This window comes from Salarias fasciatus (genome assembly GCF_902148845.1).
Source record: "Salarias fasciatus chromosome 7 unlocalized genomic scaffold, fSalaFa1.1 super_scaffold_4, whole genome shotgun sequence".
NCBI classification, from domain to species: Eukaryota; Metazoa; Chordata; class Actinopteri; order Blenniiformes; family Blenniidae; genus Salarias; species Salarias fasciatus.
Genome location: NW_021941229.1, coordinates 209677 through 235000, shown reverse-complemented (window position 1 = coordinate 235000; position 25324 = coordinate 209677). Strand labels below are relative to the sequence as shown.

At 43.6% G+C, this 25324-nt stretch overlaps 1 protein-coding gene across 2 annotated transcripts in view; it reads right to left on the bottom strand.

Moving 5' to 3' along the window:
• Nucleotides 1–25324, bottom strand: part of slc25a1b (slc25a1 solute carrier family 25 member 1b) — a 68764-nt gene that overhangs the window by 1165 nt on the left and 42275 nt on the right. Inside the window, exons 5-10 of one of the 2 annotated variants that reach the window (XM_030085376.1) lie at nt 4186–4270; nt 3606–3710; nt 3416–3531; nt 3156–3229; nt 2052–2092; nt 1119–1234 (exon numbers count right to left, since the gene is read on the bottom strand). In XM_030085376.1, the coding sequence (XP_029941236.1) occupies nt 2086–2092; nt 3156–3229; nt 3416–3531; nt 3606–3710; nt 4186–4270 (387 nt within the window). In that variant the 3' untranslated portion in view covers nt 1119–1234; nt 2052–2085. Of the gene's footprint in view, nt 1235–2051; nt 2093–3155; nt 3230–3415; nt 3532–3605; nt 3711–4185; nt 4271–25324 lie in introns of both variants that reach the window. The other variant, XM_030085375.1, reaches the window with a different exon arrangement.

Sequence of the window (25324 nt, the reverse complement as noted above, 5' to 3'; positions counted from 1 at the left end):
CACAGCAGCCAGTAAGCTAAAGGCTAGCTAAAATAGCAGTAAGCTACATGAAGCTGGCATGCTAAGTTTATTCAGTGTCCACCCAATGATGCAACCCAACAGGTTGCCAGCGTTTTTCGCCACCCTGCTGGGACATGGCCTGATAGGATACATGTGGAAGATAAAAATAAAGTCAAGTAAACAAAAACTTAATCTGGCTATAATTACTTAATTTGACAGGTAAACCAACCCTTCTTCAAGTTAGAGTAAACGGTTAAACTTACAAGGTAAAGTTTAAGCTACCTGTTTGCACATTGCTACCGTGTTGTGAACCAAAATAGCATTTTAACTCAAGTTCATTGTGAAGCAGAATTCACCGCGTTGGATTGTTCACCCACTAATAGGGAATGTGAGCTGGGTTAGACCGTCGTGAGACAGGTTCGTTTTACCCTGCTGATGATGTGTTGTTGCAATAGTAATCCTGCTGGCAGGTAACTTACTTTTTCACCTCTGACCTCTAAGCTAAATGAGCTGGTATGGCAAAATTTAACATCTTTCTTAATAATCCAAGTTGTGTAGCTTTTGAAATGAGGCAAAACCTTTCTTAATCTGGTATTCAGTGGTGTTAATGGTTAGTTATAGGACTGCCAGTCACATCTGTCTCAATATTTTGTCAATACTGACATGAGGCATCTAGTTTGTGGTGTACCTGTAGCCCCACATAGCATAATTTATCATGCCACCAGACACTAAATTACATAACACTTCTTCATAATAAAAACTACTTTATTTTTTTTCCAAGTATTTATTTTAAATATATTTTTAAATCACATTATGTTGGGTAACACGTAAGTTTCTATCTGATTTCAATTTCATGTGGCATCATATAATCTGCTGAATTTTTTCTTGAAATTGAAAAGCCCCATCATTTTCCCTGAGCTCCTTGAATAACTAGCAATTCTGCCAACATCAAGCTCTTTTTTAATGCAGAAAATGCCTCCACTTGTTACTGTTGATCAATAAATAAAATCAAAGAATCTACCAATCACCTTTCTTCTCTCTCAATACTTGGAGGTAGATGTTTGGAATCCAGAAGCAGGCATTAAGGAGAATGGGTTGTATCTGCTCTGCTCCAAGGTCTCAGTCCGTCTTCCAGACCATGTTCAGAACCTTCACAACTTCCTCGTAGATGATAAAGACGATGGCCACGTCCATGCACACTCGACCCAGCCGAGGCACCGTTCCTTTGTAGAACCTGTAAGGAACAGAAGAGGTCAACATTTTATTTTATTCAATTCAGCTTTATTTATGAAGAGCCAATTACAACTTAGTCGTTTCTAGACACTTTTACAGAGCAGACCCAACAGATCCACATGAGCAAGCATAAGCGACTGTGCAAAGGAAAAACTCCCTTTTAACAGGAAGAAACCTTTGCAGAACCAGGCTCAGAGGAGGAGAACCCTGCAGAACCAGGCTCAGAGGAGGAGAACCCTGCAGAACCAGGCTCAGAGGTGGCGGCTTTCTGGTTTTCCAGTTGGGGTGAGGGGACAGAAAGAGAAGGAGATAGGACAGACAGTTTCTTGTATCTACATACAATTGATATATATATACAGAGAACAGACGCTACAAGAGGAACAATCATCAGAATGGAATTACAATGAAACGAGAGAAGGAGCAGAACTGGGAGCTGGTTCCACATGGCAGGAGCCCGGGGTCAATTAACCACCTACACCCACTGGGTCCGGGTTACGTCAATCAATCAATGGATCAGTTGTTTTGATTGATGCCCAATTAGAAACTGTTTGCACTCATTGAGTCCAGGTTGTCTCATTAGATCAATGGATCAGCCGCGATTGATGTTCTGTCTGCGATCCCTCAATCACGGCTCTAGTGCACCGAAGAGACAGCCTCTTCGTCCAGGGTTTTGGTGTTCTGACATTTTAGTCTCCCAAAGTGTAATGAACTGTTAATCCCAGAGAGAGAGAGGGGGAGAGATCATTTCATTTTCATTGAAGTGGGCACGGGTTCACAGATTTGCTCAATAAATCCACGACTCATTTTCCCAACATCACCTTACAGAACAGTTACATTTACTCTACATTTCCGTTAGTTCCTGAAATACAGGGAGAGGGAGACAGACAGAGAGAGAGACAGAGAGAGAGAGAGAGAGAGAGAGAGAGAGAGAGAGATGGGATGAGAGATATGGAAATACAATGTGTGGTAAATCAATTGGTGGTTCAATCATGCTGAGAACCATGTGAAAACATTTTACATTAACGAGCCCACTGATTGCACGTCATTAATTCTTTCTATTTGATTCAGGTTGCCACAGAGAGATAAATAGCTGGATGGTTCAGTCACATCAACTGAGAGGGGAGAACTGGTACCACAGCTTGGGGGCCACAACAGAAAAAGCTCTGTCCCCTCTGAGCCTACGTTTGGACCTCGGCACCACCAGGAGCAGCTGATCAGCTGATCTGCGGCACTGAGCAGGAGTGGAGAGGTGGAGCAGCTCAGATTCAAGGCGGGACGAGACCATTCAGGGATTTGAAGACAAAAAAAAAAAAGAATCTTAAAATGGACTCTGGAGTGCACAGGTAGCCACTGGAGGGAGGCCAGGATGGGAGTGATGTGTCCCTCTTATGTCCTCCAGTGAAATGAGCTGCCACTGCGCACCGCACCGCCCCCCGCCCCCCCTCCATTTTTAAGACAGATCTTAAAACACATTTTTATTCACTGGCTTTTATCTCAGCCTGCCCTTGTTTTTTTAATGTTTATTTAAATGTCTCTTTTTTGTTGTTGTTTCTTTTTGTCTTCTTTGTTCTCACTGCATTTTATTCTTGCACTAGCACTTATATTTTTTGTGACTTTGTACAGCACTTTGCGCCAGCAGCAGTTGTTTTTGAAGTGCTATCTAAATAAAGTTGAGTTGAGATACAACTCAAAATGTGATTAATCATGATTAACTATGAAAATTCTGCAATTGCAATAAAAAAAACAAACATTTTGACTGCCTTGCTAAACACATATATGAAAATATCTAACAGCTAAAATTTAACTTTCATCCAACTAATGCAGGTGTTCACTCCTTTTCTTTCCGGTTCACTGTGACTGCTTATTGACACAGTGACTGCTGCACACACTGCAAAAACCACCAGACCAGTCACATGACTTACGCCATTGGTCCCTCATGCTTCATGATCTTGACGGCACAATCCAGTGTGCTCTTGTACTTGTGAGCTTCAAGACCCTGTTGAACAGCACAGAGGAGTGAAAGGCCTCATTTTGTTACAGAGGTACAGAAAACTCTCCAATGTGTATTGATGGAACAAAAAATACACAAACAGAGAGACGTGGGGGATGCCTTTCCCCAACAATATCTCTGAGATGAAATTCTGATTAAAGAAGGGAGTGGAGGGTAAAACTGAATCTAGACCTGCATCCTGGTCTTGATCACATCCAGAGGAGTATTTCCAAACACGCTGGCAGCTCCTGCCACGGCGCCAAACGCACCCGTTATCAAAGGGTTGATGGATTTATCAGGGTTGTCACCTGGTTTGAAAGAAAAGGAGAGATAGATGTTGAGCCTGTTTTTCGTTTAAACAGTGAATGGTAGCGAGTGGTACCTTTGTACCAGTTCCTCAGAGACGTCATGACGTAGAAGCGGATGGCCTGGTTGGAACCCTGTTTGAGCACCGTGGCAGTCAGGCCCTGGTACGTCCCCTTCACACCTGAGGGTCAGGAAAAAAGCCCACTTTGTGAATGAGTCACAGGAAAATGATCTTCTGAATGATTTATGTATATTCAATTTCTGTCTGTATTGGAAAAAGGTTTTTGAAAGAGAAAGGGAGGGCCTAAAAGTGAATACAAATTCATGGATGTGTGAGTGTGTATATTCGGATAATGCATGGAAAGATGTAAGTATGTGTATATGAATTTTTAAAACAGTGTGGTGGCCCTTCCTGGGCGATATGTCCTTCTCTAGCTGCTTTTCCAGCCCTTCGCATTTCTTTATATTTCTTTGGCCATTTTTTTAAAAAACAGATGAGTTACAAAAAATAAATGATTGTTAAATGTTAACATTCCTGAGCTTTGATTTTGACATGTAGATGAAATTATCCAGTTTAAATTTTCCAGCTTGTGGCTGAAATTGAGGCCACTCCATCCAGCAGGGGGCACAATAATCCACATGAAATCCCACAGTACCTTCAGTTCTCACGATCTCCCTCACACCATGGAAGAAGCCCTTGTACTTTGGATTTGCTGATGTTTGATCGTGGATAAATTTCACCTACAAAGACATTAAAACAGAAATTTTTTTTAACGGAAATAGCAGGTTACATATAATCTACTGAGAAATGTCTTTCAATTAACAACGGCAAAAACATTCTTTAATCTGACTGTTTACAGTCCATTAACAATAGCAACTGTGCTCTATTCCAATGGTTGCCAAACCTTTTTGCACCACAGACTGGTTTAAAGCAACATACTTTTTCAGCGGATGGGCTGGACAGTGTATAAAAACCCAATAAGGTCTTAATGATGCACGGAAAAAAAAAAGTGAGCGAAAGAAATAAGCACTGGCAGGAGTGGAGCATTTTTCTAAATGAAATGCAGAATTTTTTGAAATTTAAAAGTACACTTTCAAAATAAAACTTTTTCTTCTCTTTTTATGGCCCAGTACCAAATGATCCATGATCCAGTTCTGGTCTGCTCCCCAGTGGTTGGGAACCCTTGACCTCATCTCATTGGCCTTTTCTCAGTACACTTCTCTGTACTTATGACCTCATGGACTCGTGATCAGACCAAGTACTGTTCCAATTCAAAGTACGCATCTCACCAAGTACGCATGAATTACCTTGATGTGGACTGACTCCGCCCACTTTACCGAGTCTGCATCGGACCAGGCTTGTGTAGACTTGAGAAGTGAAATTACCCAGAATGCATTTCACAAGACATGATGGAGGAGTAAACACACAGCGAAGATTGAAAAAAAAAATCAAATATTAGCATTGTTGTTTTACGGAATTTAGTTTTACCAGTGTTTCAGGCGAGAATACAGCTGTTTAGAACGTTGATATGGGCTCAGTCTGTCCACATCAAGCTTATTTGAAAATTTGTCCCGATGATTTTGGACATCTGGGGACCGGACGGCGGTCCGAGGCAACCTGGCGCTCAGCTGCTTCCTGTCGGCTGCAGCAGGCTATGACTCTCCACTGTGCTTAAACATGAGATATGGATCGTTTTGTGTGAATCCAACAGTGTCTTAGTTCAGTTTCATCTGGTTCAGAGTAAATCTGCTCAGCTGAAGGAAAAGTTCATGTTTAAAGCTGATTAACTGAACTTTAATGCTTAAAATGAGAGGTGAATGTTAATATTGAACATAAAGTTCAGTCTCAGTGGTGTAAATGTCTTCTACTCATTATACTGGTGAATGTTGAGCCTTCAGACTAAAACCATGAATTGTTTCCATCAAGGTGTAACAATTCGCCCGTCGTTTCCAGGACGATCTTGCCACTACGCTTAAAGAGGACACGGGCGGGAAACACCAATCAGCCGGGGTGATTAACTAGGAGATGACGGACTTAAGATTGGTCATAAAGCAACATTTATTATAACAAAACCCCTCCCAACAGAAAACAAGCCACCCGCCGCTCGGGCGCTCCTCCTTAAAACTAAACAGAAAAACACTGCACAACGCGGGAAGTCCAAAAATAAACAGAAAGGGCTCAAGAAAGTCCTGTCTTCTCCCTTCCCAATGTTCCCCAAAGTTCGAGGCGCACGTCCCTGCACGGGGACCGACTGAGAGGCCGGCGGCCGATAATTACTCACGCCCGGCCAAGTCCAAAGACCTCTCGTCCCCGCTGCTCCTCCTCTCCAGCCCGGTGGCTCCGTGGCAAGCAATTATAATTCCCAAGAGCACAAGGTTATAATCCTTTTGTGGCAGCTCCTCCGGGTAACGCTCCACGGCCTCGCTCCTCCGGCAGGTGAGTTTCCCTCCAGGACGGCGTGTGACGTCACTCCCCGCTCGCAGCAGGTGCGCTGCCTTCCTTAAATAAACAACCCCGCCCCCATACCGATGTCCAGGTAATTACGTCCTTGTCACGGTTTCCAATCACAAAACCGTGCCCCAGATTAAATGGCCACAGTGACCCAAGTCTAGCACATGAAGATGACAGCACAGGAAGCACATTTTATCACCCCTGCTGGGTGAAACACGTAAGGACCTCCGTGGTCGTTACAAAGGGACTGCTGAGGAACCAGAACTTGATCCAGTAGTGATCTGCAGCCAGATGTGGATGGAGGGAGGTTTGTTTTTCAATGCTTGAATGAATGCATTTATTAATAATTCATTGAGTTGGTAGAGTGTGATTCTTTTTGTTTCTTTTGTCCTCAGAGACTTTGGGATCTCTGCAGGGTTGGCTGTGATGCCAAACAAGCTAAAAATTAAAGAAGCATCATCTGAAGGCCTGATCCAAGGTATCTGACCTGTTTCTGTACTTTGAATGAACCAGAGATGCTTCCTCTGATTGATATATTGTGATCTTATCATGGTCAGAATTCACTGAGGGCATGTTTATGTGTCTGATTAATGAGATAAAGCTTTCTTCCTGAAAGGTTGTCAGTCTGGGGTCATAAAGGCTCCTGGGTGCTGCAGGAATGAGTTTCCATCTTCAACCAGCAGAAACCCAGCTGGTGGAGACAGGACCAGCTGGTTCATGGGGGTCTGAGCAGGACCAGGTCCTCATGCACATCCCAGGTTGTCAATATAGACATCAGTAAACCTCCTTTGGCGTCACAAACACCTTGAAGTATGATGGAAAGGAAAACTTTCTGTTTAGGGAGCAGATGTTTCTGATGTTCTACAGGAGAAAGAATTCTGACGTGGTTCCATCAGCGACTCCACCAGGACAGAGAAATGCCTGAAGACCAGGAGAGCAAAGCTCCAGGTTCCTCCACCTGCTCCTGTCTGGAAGTGGATCACTCTGTGATGATGATCATCAGCTCATCCACAACACTGAGGACGGAACCAGACCGGAGTTCCTGACTCCATCCAGGAGCTTTTTCCTGGAGCAGCATCTGTAACAACATAACAGTGTTCTCCCTGGAAACACTGAAGACTAGAGTCACATGACCTCTAGAGAACCCTGAAGACTGGAGTCACATGACCTCCAGGATCGAAACCTTATCATTGACTTGTGCATATTGTTGTTGTTTTTTCTGATAAATAAGAGAAAGAACTGTAGAATTGTTAAAAACATGTCATTTTTTGTAATCATTATTTTTATTTCAGTTTTTCAACTTTTCATTTAAACAAAACAAATACATTCAGGTGTAAATCACACAGTTCGTTTACAAAATAGAGTAGGTGGTGGATGACATTTATGCTTCACAAAGACGATTTAGTTACCGAAAAGTCCTTTTAAAAGGGTGGACTAAAGATCAGGTCCAATATAGTCCAGGTATAGACACCACACTCTGTAGAACTGGTCCACACTAGAATGTATAATGCTAGTGAGATATTCCAAGGGGATCAGTTCAAAAATGATTTTATGCCAGCCTATGATCGATGATGTCTTGTCACAAACCCATTGCAAAAGAATATTCTTCCTGGCAGCAAAGGTTAAAACATTAAATAATCTCTTTGCTGGTTGAAATTTTTACATATTTGTTTGGGAGTCCAAGGATCAAGGCAATGGGATCCATTTCTATTTTGATGTGAAAAATCGCCTCCACTTCTCTTATAATCTCAGACCAGTATCTCTGAAGTTTATGACAAGACCAGAAGCAACGGGTTAGGGTTCCCACTTCTGTTTTATACTTAAGACACAGAGGGGAGAGGGAGCAGGTGAAGAGATGCCGTCGATGGGGTGATATGTGTAGCCTGTGTATAATTTTTTATTGAATTTCTCTTGTACGGGTGCAAATTGAAATCTTTTTTGCATTGGACCCAATAGAGTCCCATGTATCTTCATCTATAGTAACAGATATCTCCTTCTCCCAAACACCTCTAACCCTCTGCTTTCAGCAGTAGAAAGACTGATGAGTACGTGGTAAAATGAGCTCAGAGAGACCTTTTTCTGTCGTTGAAACAGCATTCTCTTCAATAGCAGATACTTCAGGGCGATTGATAAGTGTTGTGCTATGAGTATTATAATGTCTTATTTGCAAAAACTGAAAGAAATCTTGTTTGGTGAGGTTATAAGTGTTATTTAATTGTTCAAAGGACAAAAGTGTATCATTGAAAAGAGATTATTGAGGGATGTAATTTTTTTCCTAACCCACTGTTTGAAATTAGGGTCCGGGGAGCCTGGTTAAAAGGCAGGGTTATTTATTATTGGAGTGAATCTAGATGTTATATTTGATCTGCCCACAAGACGGCGAACCAAGTGCCATGCTTTTAGACTGTTGATAGTGATAGGATTTGTGCAAAAGGCTTCAATCTCCTTAGTATTTTTAATAAATAATAAGTCACTCAAACTACATTGAGACAATGCTGCCTCAGTGTCCATCCAAGTTGAAGTTTTACCTTTGACCCTGTCATTTAGAAATCTCAAATGGGCACAAAGTTGATATATTTTAAGATTTGGCATATCCCAACCACCTGTTGAAACAGGTAGATGTAAAATTGCCATTTTAACCCTACGTCTTCGTTTGCTCCAAATGAAAGAGCTAAGCCATCCATTTATATCCTTTAACACTCTTTGAAAACAGAAGAGGAATCATCTGAATGGGATATAAAAGCCTGGGTAACACATTCATTTTCACGAGAGCTATATGGCCTAACCATGAAACAGGATGAGATCCCCAACGCTCAAGATCCTCCCTGATCTTTATAAATAAAGGCACAAAATTTGCCTTATATAGTTGCCCAAAAGATGGGGTAATAAAAATACCCAAATACTTAAAGCCATTCGGAGACCACTTGAAAGGAAATGTCGGCACCATAATTGGAATTGTTGAGAGAGTTCTGAGGGGCATTCCGTCGGATTTAGCCATATTTACTTTATATCCAGAAAAACAGCTACATTTGTTAATCACATTCAATGAGAGCTGGTACTGATGTGTTAGGGTCACTAAGAAGAATAAGAACATCGTCTGCATATAAGGTTATTTTATGACATAACTGTCTGATTTGTAGACTGTGAATTGTGGGTGTTATCCTAATGGCCTCCGCTAAAGGCTCAATGGCCAAAGCAAAGAGGAGGGGAGACAGAGGACAGCCTGCATCACTCCTGTGTGCATGATGAAGTATTCAGATCGGAGTCCATTGATCAAAACAGCCATTTTTGGTTCATTATATATAATTTTGGTAACGCTTTATTTGAAGCCCCCCTGTATAACACATTTATAAAGCATTATAATGCCATTATAACTCGTGTAGCTACAGCTATAAACATTCATAGATGATCACAATGCCAGGACCGAACCCTGATCCTAACCCTAACTCTAACCCTAACTCTAACCCTGTGCTGTATAGTGAGTTATAAAGCATTGTGATCATTTATGAGTGTTGAAAACTACTTAGAAACACTTAAAATGTGTTATACCGGGTGCTTCAAGTAAAGTGTTACCATAATTTTTACCCATTTAATAAAATTTTTGCCCAGACCAAATTTTTCCAATGTGTAGAATAGAAAAGACCATTCGATTCGGTCGAAAGCTTTCTCTGTGTCTAAAGAAAGCACCAGACCATGGTGCTGTGGTTACAGGCATGAATAGCATTTAGCAAGTGCCTAACATTAGATGATGAATTCCGGCCCTTAATAAAACCTGTTTGGTCTTCCTTTATTAATTTGGGTAAGAAATTTTCCAAACGAGTGGCCAGTATTTTTGAGAGCAATTTCCTATCCAAGTTTAAAGCTAGGGTAGACGATGTTGTCCAAAAGCACTTTTAGTCATACTGAGTGAAATGCTCCCTGCCCCCTGGGAGAAGTCAATACGTTATGTGGACGGAAAAAGGTGCGGAAAAAATCTGTCAACTGTAGCGGCCAAAGGACAGTAAAAACTCCGACCAATCGTAAGGCGCGGACCGCTCTTCAGGAACCAATCAAATCCCTTCGCCGTTCTACCAGCCCCCTGCGCGTACATTTCAATGGCGTGCACTGGCCCTGGTTCAGTGCGTACGCGTTGCCAAGGCGCTCTCGGCGCTCGCGGCTCACATGAAAAATAGAAGGAAGCGGAGCGGCGCGCTGCGCTCCTATGTGCGTTGTGTGCGGCAGTCAGAAAGGTTCATAACATTGGAGCGATCACAAACTCCATGCGAGTGGCGCTCCCGTGCGCGCGGCGCTTCCGCGTTCAGTGCGTTCACTGCCAACGGGAGCTCCTCCAATGGGGTGGGAGCTGGGCGGAGCCTTGGGGAGATGCTACATTCGTGATGCATGCTAGTTTTCCAAGATTGCCGGCCCTAGCTTTAAAAGAGCTATGGGTCTGTAGGATGCACAGGATTCAGGGCATTTTCCCGTCTTTAAAATCAGGGATATATTGGTCTCTTTCAGTGTTTGGGAAAACTCTCCTGTTAGGAAAGAATGATTGAACATATCAAGCAGAGGTTCGGCAAGGACATCTAGAAATCGCTCGTAGAATTCACCACAAAACCCATCAGGTCCTGGTGATTTTCCATTTTGTAGTGATTTAATAGCTTGGATCACTTCATTTTTAGTTATGGGGTTATTGAGAATAGTCTTCTCCTCATCTAATAAATTAGGTAAATTAAACTGACTGAAAAAAAAGATCCATGAGTTGTGCTCCCTCCGGTGTTTGATCAGAAGAATACAACTGCTTATAGAAGCCTTTGAAACAGTCATTAATCAATTTGTTTTCATACACTTTATGGCCTTCATTATTACATATGGCTGCAATTGTAAGAGATCCTGCACGTTTTCTGACATAGTATGCTAAACATTTTCCAGGCTTATCCCCATGCTCATAAAACCTCTGTTTAGTATATTTAATCTTCTTCTCTGCATCCATTGTAAGTAAACAGTTGAGTGCTGTTCTTATTGTGGTAATTTCTTCCCATAAAGATTGTGGGGAGAAATGATAGAAGCTTTTTCTTTATTTGTCAGCTCAGTTTCTAATAATTTTTGTTTTTCATACCTTTATTGTTTCTTTGTAGAGGAGTTGGAGATGAGTAGCCCTCTGGCACATAGTTTAAGAGCTTCACATAAAATGGAAGCATTTCTGGCTGATGGGGCATTAATTGATAAGAATGTTTTAATATCAGCACTAAAATGGGACACAAATTTCTCAGCTTTAAGACTCCAATGACGAGACTGCAGCAGTGAAGTTTTGGGACTAATGTCCATAATTACTCTAGCATGATCAGAAATTATGATACTTGATATTTGACAGGATATAACGGTGTAAAAAACAGTCTGTGGCAAAAAAAAAAAAAAAAAAAAAAAAAAAAAAAAAAATCTATTCTAGTTTGACATCTATGGGGGGCTGAGAAAAAAGTACATTTTTTATCTGAGGGGTGAAGACACCTCCAAACTTAAACCAAACTCATCACATAAAGCTCTAAGGGCATTGGCGTGAGGAGAGGGGGCCATAGTGCTATGTGGGAATCTATCCATAGATGGGTTTAAAATTAAAGGAATACTCCGAAGATTTTGGACCCACGCCCTATCCCAATCATTTACAAAGTGAGATAAGCTCATAAATACCTTTTTGTGTTTGTTTGTCCAGTGGCTGGATCCCAGCTGTTAGCATCGTAGTTAGCTTAGCTCAGCTGCTGGAGGTGAAGAGGAGACAGAGCCGGACTGACGAAAGTGGACAAAATCCTCCTTCCAGTGGTCCAGGGGACGGCGTATTAGCACGTGAAGTAAATCCGAAAGGTTATAAAACATTTTAAAAGATGTGTTTTCTTTTCAATCCATTAAAATAACATTTTGATACACAGACCTGCGCAGCGCAGTGCTCCACGGAAGGATATACCGGCGCACAGCAGTAGAAGCATAGACTCAGCCGATGTGCGCCGGTATATCCTTCCGCGGAGCACTATGCTTGTGCAGATCTGTGTGGTCCCCTGGACCGCTGGAAGGAGGATTTTGTCCACTTTCGTCAGTCCGGCTCTGTCCCCTCTTCACCTCCCACAGTTGAGCTAAGCTAACTACGATGCTAACAGCTGGGATCCAGCCGCTGGACAAACAAACACAAAAAAGGTATTTATGAGCTTATCTCACTTTGTAAATGATCGGGATAGGGCGTGGGTCCACAATCTTTGGAGTATTCTTTTAAGTTGAAATCACCTCCGGCCCTTAAAGTGGAAATAAATATAAGTAGGGCCAAATCCAAAAACAGTTTAGTAAGAAAAGTAGCTAGGTGGGCTGGTGGGAAGTATACGTTCATTAAAACAATATTCTGGCAGTGCAAAATCCCTTTAATTACAACATAGCGACCTTTTTGATCCTTAACACATTCAGATACATTAAATGGGAGATTTTTTCTTAATCAGCAACGCAACTCCTCTGCTTCTTGTTGCAAATGATGAGAAAAAAACTTGTCCAAATAACCCTTGTTGCAGCTTCAAATGCTCTTTGTTATCCAAATGAGTTTCCTGTAACAGAGCGATATCTATACCGTCTTTCTTTAAACAAGAGAATATCTTCCTTCGGTAACACTTTATTTGAAGCCCACCTGTATAACGCATTACAAGTACATTTATAAAGCATTATAATGCCATTATTACATTATTACACATTAGCATGTGTCGCTATAGTTATAAACGCTCATAAATTATCAAAATGCCAGGACCTAACCCTAACCCTAATCCTACGCTGTATAGTGGGTCAGAAAGCATTGTGATCACTTATGAGTGTTTATAACTACTTATAATGTGTTATACCGGGTGCTTCAAGTAAAGTGTTACCCTTCCTTTGTTTAATAGGGCTGTGGATGCCCCTCACATTCCAGGTACATAATCGTAGCTTATTCATTTTGGTCCATAACAATATGTGCTAAAAGATCCACCATACTTACTCATCAAAAGAAATAAAAGTAAGCAAATAAATAAAAGAAAAAGAAACGAACTGTATGAAAATGTAATTTGAAAAACATGAGATTAACAACAAAAACACAAAACGGTAACAATGGAGTAACAACCCTACAGAACACGTAGGGAAAAACCAAACTGGCGTACACTATACAAGTGTAACCCACGCTAAACTCACTCGTCTCCATAAACTAAAACACACTCTGCCAGGCACGCGATGAAAAATAATTCACCTGGTTAAGACTTATCAATGAGCAGGATTGTCTCTATCTTCTGGATTGAACTAGTACTCACAAGTCTCATGAGGAAAGTCCGCTGGAAACATACAGTCAGGGCAGTGAATCCACAAAGGCCGAAGCCTCCTCCGGGGAGTCGAATCTCTTTTCCGTATCATTGATGATCATCCTCAAGGTAGCGGGATAAAGAAGCGCATATTGCACATTCTTGCTCTTCAATCACTCTTCGCAGCATCAAAGGCTTTGCGCCTCCTCACCACTGCCGCACAGTAATCATTGAAGAAGGAAATACGGACTCGGTCCTCTGGCTTGTTCGGTTCTGCACCAAGGCGCCGCGCCGCGGTCATCACGCACTGTTTATCAGTAAAGTTGTGAAACTTGATGATGATGGGTCTTGGACGCTGGCCTGGTCCCGGCTTCCTCTGACCAATAGAGCGATGCACGCGGTTCAACTTGGTCTTTCCAGCTTTGGCTGTGAGGCCGAGATGAGTGGGCAGCCACGTCTCCAAAAATGCGACTGGATCCTTACCCTCCGTACCTTCAGGGAGATTAATGAGACGGACATTACAGCTCCGGTTGTGATTCTCCAAGTCATCCATGTGGTCCGCCATGTGGCTGATTTGTTTCTCCAGTTTTGTCACTTTAGCTTGTAGAGTTTGCGTCGTGTCTTCTATATTAGAGACACTGGTTTCAGCTTCATCGACGCGGGATCCTAGTGCATGCACTTGGGATGACTGGTGGTGGATGGCAGCAAGAACAGTGTCGATCTTGTCATGAAAGGATTTTGTGATATTGTCCGTAATCTTACTCAGAGCCAAGAGAATGTTCTAGTCCACATCACTTGTTGGTTGGACAGTAGTCCTAACTTGCAGGTCATTTGCTGCTTCGGTCTCCGCTAGGCTAGCTTCCACGATAGCTTAGCGAGCATTCCTTCCCACCGTGGATTTCTTCTTTGGTTTTGTCTTTGTATCTGGCATTTTTGAAAAATAACTGTCCAGCGTCATTCTAAAACAACTCCCACGCTTGCATATAAAGTTCCACCAGGTGAATGCATGATATGATTGGATAATTCGTGAAATTCCACCGCAGCCTGACGGAGCTAGGTGTTCACGCTATGATGCCATTTTCCTCCCCCCGTCAGTTTTTAACCTTCCTGATGTTTCTAACTTATTTTTGCTTTTGTTCTTGACGGTTCTGTTAAAGTTTGTTGAATAGTTTCCTTAAACTCTTGACTTTCTTTGTTAGACACCTGTTAGACGCCTGTTGATTAGCATCTCTCTTTGCTTAACAGTGTAACACATTTCTGTATTTACTGAAGAGAGAACTGAATGATGTGTTTAACTATATGATGTATATTAGACTCATGTAAAACAGTGCATCATGACCAGACGGATGACAAAAGGCACACAGGGATGACAGGCAGTGAAACAAACAGTGAAATGATTGCCTTTGTAGAAATGTCTGATCAGCTGTTTTTCTTCTGAGCTCAGCTTCAAGTAGTTAAACAGTAACTGAAAGGCTGTATAGGAGGACAGGAGGCTAGGAGTAACAGTAACACCTTATTACACACAGCATTTATGTGACAGAATTGGTACAAGCAATTTTGCCATATTTTTCTACAGTCTAGATCCTCCCAAACTGTGGTACGTGTACCACTGGTGGTACGTGAGCTCCCTCTAGTGGTACGCAGGGGAATCACAGAAATGTATATATTCTTTGAAGATTAATTAAAAGTCAGAACTTTCAGAAACAAATAATACCACCAAAATACATAATAATTTCAAATTAAAACACGTCAAATCCACTGTAATTCACATTCAGTTTTTCTCTCCTAATATAACGTGTTGGACTGCGACGTGCTCACGCAGTAGTCATCGACGATTAAACTAGCTTAGCTTCACCGTCATGAGCGTGCAGAGGTGAAACGAGAGGTCCGAGAACTCTACAAATGTGGCTCCAAACAGGAGCTATTAGGAAAAGAAGTGCAGAACAGGAGGAGAATAGAACCAGCAGCCCTGCTGGAGCTGAAGCTGACGACGCTGAAGCAACACGAGGCTGTCAGGAGGCTGATTAAGCAGCGTAGCCGAAGCATCACCGGCATCTGCTAGCGTTAGCAACAAACGACGCTGCATGAGTGTGCGCGCACGTGTGTGACAGAGAGAGGGAGAGAGAGAGAGAGAGAGAGAGAGAGAGAGAGAGAGAGAGAGAGAGAGAGAGAGGATGTAAGTGAGAGGGAGAGTTGCCCCTTTGTGTGACAGTTCTAGTGTTCTGCCTTTGCTAACTGTGGCTGACAGAATTAAACAAAAACAAAAAGACCAGGACTATTAGAAATATACCTGCTTCCTGTGGGTGTTTTTTTTTTTGTTTGTTTTACTTTGGTCATAATGGTGGTACTTGGAAAGCCTAATTTTTTCAGAGGTGGTACTCGGTTTAAAAGGTTTGAAAAACACTGGTCTAGATCATCCTGTAGGCCTGGGCGATTATATGGTCGTGATTGGTGATCGCGATTAATTTCCAGTCAATCAGCTGTGAGCACATTTACTCGATCAGACATGGCAGAAATGTGCGTGACCACAGCCAATCACAGTGGACTTTTTCCTGCTCAACTTCCACCTGTAAGTTGTCTGAGAAGTAAAGAGATGGAGCGGAACGTGGAGCCGAGGGCAGCGAAGCAGAGGAAGTCAGTAATGCCTCAGCGTTTTCCTCTGAAGTTGAGGCTGCTGGTGACAGGAAAGGCTGCTCCACGCCGCACCGCTGCTAGCTCACCGCTGCCAGCACACCGATCCGCAAGGAATCTGGTCTTTTGAGTACAGCAACTACTTGTGATACAGTTTAACTAACGATCGTTCAGTTCTTCTCTTCTACTGAAAATGACGCTGCATCGCATCATTGAACATATCACCACTTCTTGCCGCTAACACTCTTCTTCTGACAACATGCAGAGAGCCTGCAGCGGCTGCAGCGACGGTCTTCTTCTGTGGTGTCTGTGTAAAATAAGGTTGAACATGCAAACAGCACACCTAGTGGCAGGAAGTGCAAATGCAGTCATGGCGTCGTCTGTGGCCGTGGTCTGAATGAGGATCTCCTGGGGTTACTCCAAATGTTTCAGAAACCAGAATATTCATCTTAACACGAATATTGACTGCACTCAAATGTAGCCAGTGCTGTCTTTTCAGGCCACTGCACCGTACGAGCAACATTGTAAGAGGAGAGAAACGATTAATTTAGTCTATTTTTTTATATTATTGCAGTTATGTACTGTTACATTTTAAGTCTAATCTGTCCAATCTAGATTATTTAAATTTTGTACATTTGATGGAAGCATTAATGATGGCAGCAGCATATTTAGCATCATAACTTGAAAATAATGTTTCCATTCTAAAGCACCTTCATTATCTCCAGGCGGTTTCTTTAGTTTTTTTAATCTTTTATAGCAACAAAAGTCCTCAGGGCTGGAAACTGTCACAGTTTAACTAACGATCGTTCAGTTCTTCTCTTTTACTGAAAAAACGCTGCATCGCAAGATTTTATTATCTTGGTGCGAGATTTTTTTTTCTATTTAGTGCACTGTTAAGTGAGATTGTTCTTATACTTTTCTATGTTTATATTATTTAATTTGCATTGCTATTTGCTTGGTTTGTTAATAAAATGTTTAACTATTCTATACTTCTAGTTTTCAGTGCAGATGCTTTAAAACTGGTTTAAAAACAATATAACATATCGTGATTATAATCGAGATTGAATGATATGGGGAAAAAAATCATGATCATTTTTTTTGCCATATCGCCCAGCCCTATCATCCTGTATTGTCATTTTAAGGTTTTCCAAAGTTTAACGCTGCGACTTGCTATATAAACTCTTTCACACAAACAACTCTTTTCCACTGATACTTCCTTATCACTGGCCCTATAAACACTCATCTGTTGTTGCTTTTTATTCATATTTTAAAGTATGGATGATATAAAACTAACAGATATTAGGGGTGTAACAGTACATGTATTTGTATTGAACCGTTTCGGTCCGGGCCGTTCGGTTCGGTACAGGACTGTCCCCGGGTGAGTTCACGGGCCAAAGTTTGTTTTTTTTCCCCGGCTCACAGCCAGATGGTGCGTTGTGTTTACATTACGTTACGTTACGTTACACTAGCATGTGCAGCTACACCTGCAGCCATGATTGCTACTGCTAGCAGCTTCGTCCATGCTCCACATGTCCGCCTGGCGCATTGGTCCCTGGGACGTCATGTCATGAACTTCTGTCCACGGACGTCCGCGCGCAGGACAGATTTTGTGACCGTGTTGCGCGTATGCGCACGTCGCGCCGGTACACGCATGCGCCAGAGCGCCACCGCAAACAAACCGTGACAGACGCTAACTTTGAAAAGTGAGTCTGTGAAGCGAACAGGCTGCAACTCCGTCTGAAGAAACTCAGAGAAAAGCTGGAGGACGGAGAGAGCAGACTCTGTCAGGAGGAGGAGGAGGGCTGTCACTGAAGAGAAGCAGTGTGGAACTATACCGGCTGTCGGGGGGCTCACTGGGGGGGGCGCGTGCCTCGGAGGGAACATGTCTGCTTTAAGTGACGCTTAAGGCATAGCGCCCCCACGCTTCAATGGTGAGGACAAGTACTGCATGCAGGTCGGCATCTTTATTGAAGTGAAATCGTGATGCTCAAATCATCCATTAAAATTGGTCTAATTCTGCATATAATCCATGATTATGATCATACTAAATCAATAAAGGAAATACATGGGGGAAACAGCATTTTTCCAATATTTAGGGCCCCCCCAAAATTTCACAAATCATGTTTTCAGGGGGGCTCATGTCTCATCAAGGGGGGCTGAGACCCCCCTGGCCCCCCCATAGTTCGCACCCTGAGTGAAAGTATCTAATCGCTCGGGCGCCGCCCCGAGATTCAGAAACAAACAAAAAAAAAGGCTAAATAAACTCTGATACTAAATGATAACGTACTGACAATGTATGAGCCTCATTTCCTATAAATAATCTGAAATAAAGGAGCAGATAAACAGTCTAGGATGCGTGGATCAGTGCGCCTGCATGGAACGTCCACAGCTGAGCCCAAATGTAGCAGGAGAGAAGAGCGTTGGCGTCGGTGATGTGCCGCAAAGCCGACACAGACAGGCGGACATGGGAAGCATGGACAACAACAAGAACATTTAGGTTTTGCATTTTGTTCCCTACTGTATCGAAACCGAACCGAACCGTGACCTCAGAACCGAGGTACGTATCGAACCCAGATTTTTGTGTATCGTTACACCCCTAACAGATATTGGTGTTGTAAACACACTATGATGTCATCAAGTACACTGGTTCCAAGTGTGCTTCGATGCGTCGTCGTTCTCGCGTTTTCGCCTCGTCGCAAGTCTGTAGTCGAAGTAAGACTAACAAGTGTGTTCTCTCCAAGTACACAGGTATGCACTCACGTACTAAGAATTGAGAAACGGCGATTCACTGAAGATAGAATTCAACACTGACACCTAGTGGACGGAAGACTGGAAAACATCTCTTTCACTAACTCCACTCATTTCTTTTGAGAGCTATTTCCACAAGTTCTCTTGAATATTTGATGTTGATGAAAAACTGAACAAAAGAGGTTAGAATTAGAATACAACAAAAAAGAATAGAGAACAATAGAGTAAAATATAACAGAACAGAGTAGAATGAAACAGAATGGAGTAGAAGGAACTGACTTGAATAGGACTCGAGGGGCTGACGTGACCCCGCAGTGCATCATGGGATTGAGGGACCACTGCAATGTTGTTTACATCAGCTGGCACTAGCTGGTTTTGCACTTTTTCTCTTTGAACTACTTAAAACAATGGTTGGAGCATGTTGTGTTGTTAAATACAACAGCTGTTCACACCACCTCTCCAGAAACAAAAAAGAAAACTGGGCTATGATTTGTCGCATTTCCAGCGTGGAAACAAAGCCAAGGTCTTGGGGTGTCTGAACTAATTAAAACTCCTGGATAGCTGCAGTCTGACGCTCAAACCAGGTGGTGTGTTCTCTGCACTTTCAGACTGGTAAGGTCTAATTTATGTTGTCACCTAATCCAAATATGAGCCGAAGCCTGTGTTTTTATCACATAGTGGACTGCTCGCATTAGCCAAGCTAGCTGAAGGCAGCTAGCGAATGTTAAAAAAATGAACTTCTCCTGTTTTTTTTTTTCAGGGAGACCTGCATATGAAATGAAGGACTCCATCCAGACTGGACCCCTCCCTGTATCAGGGACCCACAGAGCTGAAAGCTGCTGAGAACAACAGATATAAGCAGAGAAGGAGACGGAGAGTTAGCATCAGGTGGCATTCTAACCGCTACACCTGAACCTCCGTACTGGACATGCTTGAAGTTCAACAAGTTTACATCATCCCTTTGAGCCTGCTGGTCTCACTGCGGGGCGAGGAGTTTTCCCTCATTGACCAGATAGTTACTGTCTGCTGTCTTTAACCAGTATTCCTCCAGTCCTGTCACGGAGCAGAAAAGCCCTGTCCTACCAGACAGGTGGAGCTGGAAAGAAAACCACTCAACGCATCTTTGTTATCACAACTGATGTTGTGAAGGTGTTCATAAGGATCTAGTCCGCCGATCTCACCAGTGTTTTCAAGGAAGAGGATGCAGCTTTACTCGGTACAGTCCATTTTCTTGCAATACAGAGTGGTGAGCACAAGGGTCAAGAAGCAGGGGGGAGCCGCCGTGTGGCTGCTCTCTCTTGTGAGCTAGCCCCAGCGGGAATTTACAGGCTTGGTAGTCAAGCCTCTGCAGTGCAGGTGGCATAGCTTCCTTGTCTGTGCATCCACATTACTGTTGTTTTTTTCTGACCTGCTGCACACATCTTCTGCCCTCGGCTGGTGGGGCCACCACAAAGGTGGGAGGAAGAGGGAGCATTTGTCAGTGATCTGCATTTGCTGTGCGAATCCGCAACTTACTCCATTCCTGTCTTTTCTGTCCTGCTGCATGCACCCCCACTCCCAGTGGGTGGCGCCGCTAGAAAGCAGAAGGGAGAGAAAGCTGTGGAGCAGCTGTACCCTCTCCTGAGCATGGCTACAGCTGGTAGTCACGGGCTAGGTGATATAGCGTCTGCTGTGCAGGTGGCATACGCCCACTTCCCTCATGCTTATCGCACTACCGTTGTTCTGACTTTCTGCATGCACCCACCGTTCCTGGAAGGTGGCACTGTAACAAAAGCAGAAGTAAGAAGGAGCTGCCGAGCATTCCCTCTGCTGGACCAAGCTTCAACTAGCTCCGAGTCGGTATCTGTTTCTTGTGCAGGTGGCATCTGTCCCCGTCGCTCAGCTTACCGCACCGAATTTGTCCTTAGACCTACTGTGTGACACTATTAGTGTCAGAACGTTTGTACTGATAGTTTGGTAGCTGGACACTAGTCGGGCTCCTCAACTCTCGGACAGCGAGTCGGATCTACCCTTATCGGGAGGTCGTGTCTGCAACCTCCCGATATGTCCCGTGTCTGTCCTTCCATGGCATGTTGACGTGCTGCCAGCGGCGGTTAGTGACGTGGTTCATGTTAGCTCAGCCACAGCGGTGGCAGCACCACTTCTGCGCTCCTCACTCACCTTATCGGCATGATCCTGCTTGATAGCAACAGGGCTGTGTGAGCTTAATTGTTGCTTGTAAGGCCATGTTGTGCTACTTCCCTTGCTTACTGGGCTCCACCTTGGCTGTTTGCCTCATGGTGAGTGTTAGCTTGGCCACTGCTAGTTGAGATGCTGTTTGTGCATTCTATTCCCAGCTTATTGGTGCCTATTTTGGCTGGTTCGGGACAGGGCTAGCGTTAGCTTTGTTGGTTGTCGGTGGAGGCACCATTCGTGCATTTCTCTCCCAGCCTATTGGTAACTAGTCTGGCTGTGAAGTGTTGGGAGGTTAGGAGAGGACGCTGGTGTTGTGTTCGCCGCTTCTTCGCCTGTCACTCTCTTCCTTCCTGTGATTTCCCCGCTTTGCACACTTTTATGCTGTTTTCAATGCTAATAATATCCCTGAGAGTCCTTTATTCTAGCCTTCTGGGTTAATATCCTCTGTTTATGCACACTCTCTACCGGTATGGCAGCTAGATAGCTAGTCACCTACCTTCTACAGTTAGAAGGGCTCCCTGGAACCAACAATCAGCTCCTCACCTGGACGGACAACTTCCCTTTCTTCCACCATCATTTCCAGAACTTTGTCCCCATAGCATTCAGGCATTCCAGCTAGCAATTTCAGCGACACAACCCTGCAGCCACGTCTGGACTTAACATCTCCATCATCGAAGAACTTGGACTTCTTTGCTGTCCCCACTTCATTCACAGAGGGTCCGGTAGGAATTTCACTTTCCAAAAATAGTCAAGCTGCTCTGCTGCAAACATTCCATCTCTCTCGTCAGCTGTTGCACATCTGTTGCATCATCAGAGCATCCCAGAAACTATCAACACAGGAAACAACGCAAGATCTCTGCACTCCCAGCTGAACAAATTGAGTGGAGTGGGTCCCAGAATGCGCAGAGTGGAATTTAATGTTTTGCGACTGGTTCAAAGATTCATCCCATCTCAAAGTTTTGAAGCTTTGCCCTAAAAGCTCCAAGGATGGGACTTGCACTTTGTGCTGGAGGGCTCGTGTTAGCCTCCCTGTGAGCCCTTGCCCATGGCGAAACTGCAGTGGGTGCCACAAAATACTGCATTTTGTTGGCCTTTGCGTTGGCGAAACGCGTGGGTGGGGTACACGCTTTGCTGATTAGCCCATTATGCCTGAGGTGGCATCCGGATGTTAGGGGTGGCACTCTAAGTCTGACCGTTGCCATTTCCCAAAGGTGCTGTTGGGTCTACAGGCTGTTCTGTCTTTACAGCTCACACAATATGGCTCTCCATTGAGCATTCCTCTAAACGGAGGAATTCTTGTGCCCAAAAAGAGCCCTGGGACGCTATATTGATGCTTCTACAGGAATTCATACCTCCAACAGCCTTGGTCTGTTATAGAAGCCCTGGCGGAGGCTCTGCTCTCTCCAAGCAGTGCTTATCCTATTGGCTATCCCCATGGATACCTTTCACCAATGTTGTTTTGTGGCGAACCGCCCTCTACTATTGGGTGTGTGCTGCCACTCCCCCAGCGCGGTGTCCACACCTTGGGCTGCCGTGAGGGATCCAATACCCTGAATGACATGTATGCTGCTGCCTCCTGGGTGACGTTGGCACATTTGCTGGGCTGTGCAGCACAAATGCCACCACTCCTCATCCACTGGGTGTGGTCCTTGGCTCTCCAGAGGTTTCTGGGATTTCTCGTGACTACGTTGGTATTAGTCATTCAGCGCTTTCAGTATCACCTTCTGGTTACCGCCAGATCAGGAGATAGGAGATAGCATGTGAGTTACGAATGTAACTATAGTTCTATGAATCCCGGATGACTGTCAGAGCGTTCTGTCACACAGAATCCTCATGATCCCACGAGAAGGTTCTGTAGAGAAGATTCTGTAGGAGCCAAAACTCCATAACTTATTGTTGTTCCTGGGTCACATAGGGCTCACAAGTGATGTCGTTGGTATACATACTCAAACAGGAAAGGGAACATTCAGTGCTTTCAGCACCACCTTCTGGCGATCATCCAGGATTCATAGAACCGTAGTTACATTTGTAAATCTCATTTTATTGAACAGTCAATCTCGACTATGCCACATTATTTTCGAGATGTTTTCCAGAAAGAACCCTGTCACAATAGATATAACCAACGTTAATAGAACAGAGTTGACTTTAATAGGATAGAACAGGCTTGAATAGAATAGAACTGACCTAAACAGAATAGAACCGACTTAAATAGAACCAAGTTTAATGAATAGTGCTGACCTTAATAGAACAGAGCAGGCTTAAATAGAATAGAATTTACCTTAATAGAACAGAACCGACTTCAATAGAATAGAACTGACTTTCAGGGCGCTTTCACACCAGCCCTGTAAAATCGAGATTTTAGACCAAATCAGGAGTTTCTGGGAAAATCCTCCTCATTTATGCATGTTTGAATCCTCCACTGAAAAAAGATCCAGATCTTTCTGGCAAACTCCAGACTCCCTGAAGAGGCCGGTGTCAGAGTGGACTGATGAGTCTCCCAGCAGACTTTCCCACAACTGCAGTGAGAGGACCTGACGTGGGGAACAATGCTTTTGAGTCGCAAAATAAAGAAAGCCAACGGCGCGAGTCAGAAGCAGCAGATGCAGAAAGAAAGCGTTAGAAAGTGTCTGGTGGGCAGACATGGAGTGTTGAGGATGAGCAGGTGCTCAGTGATAGAAGGTCAGAAGACTTTAAATGATGGTTGTTTGTGGTTCGCCGTAGCCGCTAACCAGCTGCTGGGGCGTGACTTCCGGTTTTGGTCTGCAGCCCCACATCCACCCAGGAGAATGGAGTCCCAGACTATATTGTGTGACTGACTTTAACAGAAAAAACTGATTTTAATAAATTTGAATTTAACAGAATAGAACTGACTTTAAGAGAGTGGCGCTGACTTTAATAGAACAGAACAGACTTCAATGGAATAGAGCTGACCTAAATAGAAAAATGCTGACCTGAAAAGACTAGAGCTAACTTTAGTAGAATAGAACAGATTTAAACTGATAACAGAAACAAATTTATTAGAGCAAAGCTGACCTTAAAAGAGGAGAACCAATTTAAATAGAATACAATAGCCTTGAATAGAATAGAACATACCCTAACAATAGAAATTACTTTAATTAAAGAAAGCTGTCCTTAGAATAGAACCATTTTAATAGAATGGAACCAACTTTCATATAATAGAACAAAATTGAATAGAATACGACCTTTAATAGATAGAGCTGTGATGGTCCTGTAAGTCTGTCTGTCTAGCTGTGTACCCTGTCTGTCCTGAGTACTGTCCCTTGTCTGTCCTGAACCTGTCACCTGTCTGTATGGCCCTGTGCCCCATGTGTCCTGAGTTTGGTCCCATGTCTGTGTCCTCAAACCCCACCTGTTGCTTGTGTTCAGTCTTGCACCATGTCTGTGTCTCCCGTCTTCCCATGTCATTTGTCTGATGTCTACTCCCTGTTTTCTTCTGCCTCACCTCATGTTTTCACCCTGTTGACCAACTGTTTCTCGTCTCCTCCCTCTGTGCAGGCAGTCTGGTCTATTCAGTTGGTCTGTGTCGATTCATTAGTCATTCTGTGCACATGATCAGAGTCTGATGGCCCCATCCACCCGAGGTTAACTCCTTCAGTATCTGCCACTGGATCTGTCTCTTGGGTTTTTGAACTCTGTTCTGTTGTTGGTATCCATCTTGGATTGCCCCTTTGGACTTTTCTGCCTCGGATAAATCCGCTTTGCCACTCAATCTGCACCTGTCTGCTTCTGGGTTCACCAAAGAGCTGACCTCAACAGAATAGCACCGACTTTAATAGAATCAAGCCGACCTTAACAGACTAGAACTGACCTTAATAGAATAGCACTCACACCATTAGAATAGAGTATTTGCAGCTGATGTCACACACCCGACCTCGCAATGCACGCCAGGCAGTCGGCGCCATGTCGGAGTGAAAACAAACATTCAGGCGCATGACGCTCTTTCACTGTTCTAGAGGATTATTTCCCTAATTCTGGTCAGAGGAGCGTGAATAGATGGAAAATGACCACAACACGGTAAGGACATAAACATGTTGTGTTTGGAGTGAACAGCTGAGGTTTGGTGAAGAAGTGTGTGAGAAACATGATCTGAGCTGCTGCTGTGAGATGTGAAGCTGGGTTCTGGTTTGTTTTGCCGCTGACGGGAGGCGGTCGGCGCAGAGAAGATTCTGGTGTCTCTTAAAGTGTAGATTTTCTAGTTTCATATGAGACCCAGCATGTTGGAGCAGACGGTTCTGGTTCTGGAGCGTTCTGTGTCTGGAGGTGCGGGGAGGGGGGTTGCATCTGTATTGTTGCATCTGGATTTTAAAGTTGTTATAAAACAAACACTCGGTGGTCAAAGTGCAGCTCAAACATTCAGTTAGTGAGATTAAAGCTTTTTGCTTGAGACACAGGTGAAAGAAATCATCCTCACAGCATTTTAGTCTCTTTTTACAGTGGTTGAAGTGGAGCAGACGGCTGGATCCGGTACCGGGTCCGTCGGGCTGAACCGGT